The 4,585-nt window shown below is 63.7% G+C and overlaps 2 protein-coding genes across 2 annotated transcripts in view; one reads left to right on the top strand and one right to left on the bottom strand.

Annotated features, from left to right (window-relative positions):
- Positions 1-406, top strand: part of GTPBP6 (GTP binding protein 6 (putative)) — a 9,286-nt gene extending 8,880 nt beyond the window's left edge. The window contains exon 9 of the mRNA XM_025050035.1: positions 195-406. Within this exon, the coding sequence (XP_024905803.1) occupies positions 195-393 (199 nt within the window). The 3' untranslated portion in view covers positions 394-406. The remainder of the gene's footprint in view (positions 1-194) is intronic.
- Positions 407-1,654: 1,248 nt separating this feature from the next.
- The window catches only part of PLCXD1 (phosphatidylinositol specific phospholipase C X domain containing 1), a 13,220-nt gene continuing 10,289 nt past the window's right edge, over positions 1,655-4,585 (bottom strand). The window contains exon 8 of the mRNA XM_025050034.1: positions 1,655-1,825. Within this exon, the coding sequence (XP_024905802.1) occupies positions 1,655-1,825 (171 nt within the window). The remainder of the gene's footprint in view (positions 1,826-4,585) is intronic.

Genomic DNA, 4,585 nt, shown 5'->3' with positions numbered 1-4,585 from the left:
GCGGGGGCGCAGCTCAGGTGCATCAGGCGCGCGAGGCGGCGGCGCCTGGGGTGGCGGTGCGGGCCCTCAGCGTGTGGGGTCGCCGGCGAGCTGAGTGTTTCCGAGTGGCCAGCGTGGCGGCCGCCAGTCAGAGCTAATTACTCACTGCCCAGGCCGACGTCGCCGCAGGGCTGGTGGCAGTAGTGCCCGCAGTGAGGACAGCCGAGGACCTCCGGTCCACGGTACCCGTTAGGGCTGCAGCCTTCGCTCTTCCCGCCCCTCCCCCTCAGCTGGCTGCACAGGGAGGCCACCGTGCAGGACGTGCATGTGGCCCCGGAGGCGGGCGTGGCCGATGTCACCGTCATCATCAGCAACGCCGCCTACGGCAAGTTCCGGAAGCTCTTTCCACAATGACAGGACCCTGGCGGCCTGGGGACTGCGCGGTTGGAGCCTCAGGAGCAGGCAGGCGCGTGGGGCGCCACTTAGCGGTTCCGGGTTGATGGTCACTCAGCGCGTCGAGTGGGTGGACTTCCAGAAGTTTCAGCGACGACACGTGAAAAGCTTGGTCCCTGCTTGGGAGCCAGCCTCCTGGTTCTCCCCTACCGCACTCTGCGGGGCGTGTGGTGGTGGCCACCCCTGCTCCGCCCTGCCAGTGTCAGAGCAACTGACAAAGTGGGGTCTCCTGGCAAAGGCAGCGGACAATGAGCACGTGCGGCACTGACTGAGCAGAAGCCAGCTGACACTGCGTGTCCGGCAGCCATCAGGAGACTGCGAGACAGGAGGCGACTCGCAGTCACAGAGCCAGGCACACCCACCCAGCACACTCACTGGTCACTCGACTGCACTGCGGGAAGTGTACAGCTGGGGGCATCGCAGACACCGGGGTCATGTCCTGGAGCAAAGCTGCACAAGAGAGAGGCTGGATGCCTCCCCGGTGCCAGGGATGCAGGGCCTCCGGGACAGACGCCCTGGGACGTGGCACTGGCCGCTGGGCCCCGGCTTTGCATGAAATTGCGCTTCCCAGGGGGACGGGGTCCTGCAGGGGCAGGTTCTAGGGGACCTGCTCACATGAACAGAGTGCTCCCTGCTGCCCTCCATCACGAGGTCCACCTCACCCTTCTCCTGAGACTGGTTTCCGCCGTCAGGGGCGTGTGCCTTGAGTTGTCCTAGGACTTTGTCACTCGGCGATAACAGGAAAGTGAGCTGCCTGCTGAGCCGGCAGGAGGGGGGTGTGTAACCTCCCCAGACAGCCCAGCACACTCCTTGTTTTCTCAGCTGCTGTGACGCACACGTAGCCCACAGGCTGCACCACGCCCGCATGCTGTCCCCAAGCCTGCTGCCACCCAAACCGTCCGAAGCTGGGCTTCCCAACGCAGCCACCCAGTGCACACTGTTTGCAGAGCTGTGCCAGACAGGATAATGTCCCAGAGGGGCCCACGTCCTCATCCCCGTGGGGTAGAATAATGCCCCCAAACATGTCCCTGTCCTAATTCTCTGAGCCTGTGATTTATTACCTTAATGGGCAAAAAGACTTTGCAGACAATCACGACAATCACGTAAAGGATCCTGAAACGGGCAGTCACTCTGCATTACGCGCTGGGCGCACCTGTCACAGGGACCTGAGGAGGGAGGCAGGAGGCGCTGCCACAGATGTGGTGGCACAACCAGGCTTCAGTCAGACGAAGCTTTGCAGGTGGGTCACGGGCCATGAGGCCAGCACTACTGGAAGCCTCCAGAAGCTGGGGACATAGGGAACGGGGTCCGAGAGCCGGGCTTTGAGGAGACCTCGATGGGCGGTGGAGGTGCCCGCCGGCCTCCCGGCATCCAGCCCCGTCCACTCGCCAGCCTGTGTCCCACATTCCCATGAGGCCCCTTAAGCCCTCCCATGACCAGGGACACCCACTTCCTCCCGGCATCACCTGCTCCACTCCCAGGGCCTCCTGGTCCGGCTGGGAGATGCAAGTAAGGCTGTGGGCTTCTGCTCTCTGTCCTCTGCTCTCCTCAAACCGCCCACTGCCCACTGTCCCCTCCACACTCCCAGGGTCCCTGCCCGAGGACCCAGAAGGGAGGAGACGCCTCAGTCCCAAGGTGGCCTCAGGCACAGCCTGCTGACCACAGGGTCCAGGCAGCACTGCAGGGCCATGGCACAGCCGGGCGTGGAGGACCAGGCGGGTCTCAGGGGATCCTAGTGCGAAGGCTGGGGCTCGTGGACCCCAGAAAGAGGGCTGGAGGGCTCAGGAGAAGGCAGAGGGTCCAGAGTGAGTGGCTTCCCGGGGGCAGCCGGCATAAGACCGCTCCCCACCCCTCAATCCCCAGACTCCTAAGACCCCTCTTTCTTCAGATTGGCTTCTCCCCTTGCAGTTCCGGGGTGCACTGTGCCCACAGGGGCCCAGGCCCTGAGGACAGCCCCATGTGGGCGGGAGGGAGGCAGTCATCAGAGGACCGTGCCCCACCTTGTCCTTGAATGAGGAACAGTACAGAGGTGGCTGGCACAGGGCCGAGACTGCCATCGTGACCGTGGTTCGAGCGCAGGCATTTCCTGGGCAGTATGTAGCCCTTGGGTGTCGTGGAGACGTCACGGGAGTGAGCTTGGTCCCCTCCACAGTGGGTGGTGCACACGTGCAGCCCCAAGTCCCCCAGCAGGAGCCCATCCCTCCAAGATGTGTCTCGGAGAGGCCTCTTTAAAACGAAACCCCGAACCTTTGCTTCGTGTCCGCACAGGGGCTAAAGATAGCACCAGCCCTGGAACTTGGAGCAGGTCCCCGACGAGCAGCAAAGTGAACGGCAGGAGGCAGGCGCAGTTTCATTTTCTTTAATAAGTTCTGGGAACAGCGCCCCATCCGATAACGTATCGAAAGGCCCTCTGTGCCCCCATGAAACCCATGACGCCTGGCTCCTGTCTTTTCTTTGTTCTCTGGGACTGAATGACCCCACACACGTCCATTCCTGACACACGTCCGAGGCGACTGTGGGCTGGATTTGCCGTGAGAGCGTGGCCGTCCTGTCAGACTCCCTGCGAGACATGTCCCTTCTTCTCGGCTGGACTTCCTGGGCCCTGAGCTCAGGGAGGGCGGGTCTGACCCAGCAGAGCCTGGGCCTGAGGTCACCAGCGGGGCGGTCCCCCAGTCTGTCAGGGACCTTCGTTAAATACTGGCCCCCTGGCATAGGCTTGCTTTTGGAAAAGAAGTAATTTTGTCCCAACGGAACACGTTCGAATATGGATCGAGTAGTCATTTTCAGGACTATCCTAAGAGAACGCTTTGTGCGATGAGGCACGTGAGATCAAAAGTGTGGCTGGGACCTGTCCTTGGCCTGAGAACAGGGGCCGTGGCTCTGGAAAGCCACGTGTGCCCACTGAGGCATTTCTGTGACCTTGCCCTGTCGGGACCTGGACAGCTGGCCTTGGGGAGACGGTGACGGCATCTTGGACGGTGTTGAGCCTCCCACAGGATGGAGCAACACGGGGTGGTGGTGGGGTGTCTCATCTGCACCCCTGGGGTGGAGGTGCCTGAGCCAGCAGGGAGCAGCCAGGCCACGGGGGATGCGTTTGGGAGGCAGAAGGCATGAGGCCGCAGCATGTCCGTTGGGGAAACGGCTAGACAGCTGACAGGCTAGGACTGGCCAACCTGAGGCATGACGGCGGGCCCTGGGTGCAGGGTGTGGCCTCTGCTCGCCTGGCACTGGAAGCCAGGCAGGGGGACGCTGGCCGGGTGCGTGATGCTTGTGTACAAGAGGCAGCTCCAAGCGACTTGTTTTCTTCTTCTTAGGGAGCAGGTGGCCCTGGGTGAGGGGCCGTGTCTCCCAGGTCTGCAAGGCCCCCAAACGCCAGAACATCAAACAGTCTAAGAACACAGCTGGCATGAGGAGCTGGGATGGAGGGCGACCTAGTGGGTGAGGACGGAGTCTGAGGACCCGCAGGGCAGGGTGAGCAGACAGCGGCAACACCCCCGGGGCCTCAGTGGACGGGAGGACTCATGCGTGTGGCGGGCCAGGGACACTCCGGCTCCGCGCCGGCTCCTGAGCAGCGCAGCCCCCTCACTCCTGGGCCCTGTGCCGGGTGCCGCGAGGAGGCGACGGGGACCTCATTCCAGGGGCCGCACGAGGGAGCAGACGTGAGCTCACAGGGCCACGCACGGCGGTCAGGTACGGAGCCGGACACCTGTGTCCCTCCGCCCGCAGGAAGGAGGCGTCACGGGGCCCTGGGAAGTGCGAGGGCCTGTGCCCAGCGCCGTTCCTGGGCACCTCCGTCCCTTAGGTCCCTCCTGGTCACAGTCAGAAAACCCTGAGGCCTGCGGCGCCCCAGGAAGCTGGGGGGGGGTGGAAGGGCTGGGCCCTCACGTCACCGCACCACGAGCAGGTCATTCCGCTGTTTACAGCCCGCTCAGCCCTTTCCAACCGACACGGCCCCGAGGGTTCCTGCAGCCGCCCGAGCTGTCAGCGTGTCATCGGCAGGGGGACGCCCGGAGCCTCTCTTGGGCAACCGCAGGCCAGCGGTGTGAACCTGGGGACAGAAGCCCGCTCCTCCCGGTCCCTGTCTCTGTGAAGAAGTGATCACACAGCCAGCTTGATCATCAGCACGCACAGGGTCACCCTCCACACACTCCAC

Source organism: Pteropus alecto, unplaced genomic scaffold, assembly GCF_000325575.1.
Source record: "Pteropus alecto unplaced genomic scaffold, ASM32557v1 scaffold987, whole genome shotgun sequence".
In the NCBI taxonomy this organism is placed as follows: domain Eukaryota; kingdom Metazoa; phylum Chordata; class Mammalia; order Chiroptera; family Pteropodidae; genus Pteropus; species Pteropus alecto.
This window is presented reverse-complemented; position numbering and strand designations above follow the sequence as displayed.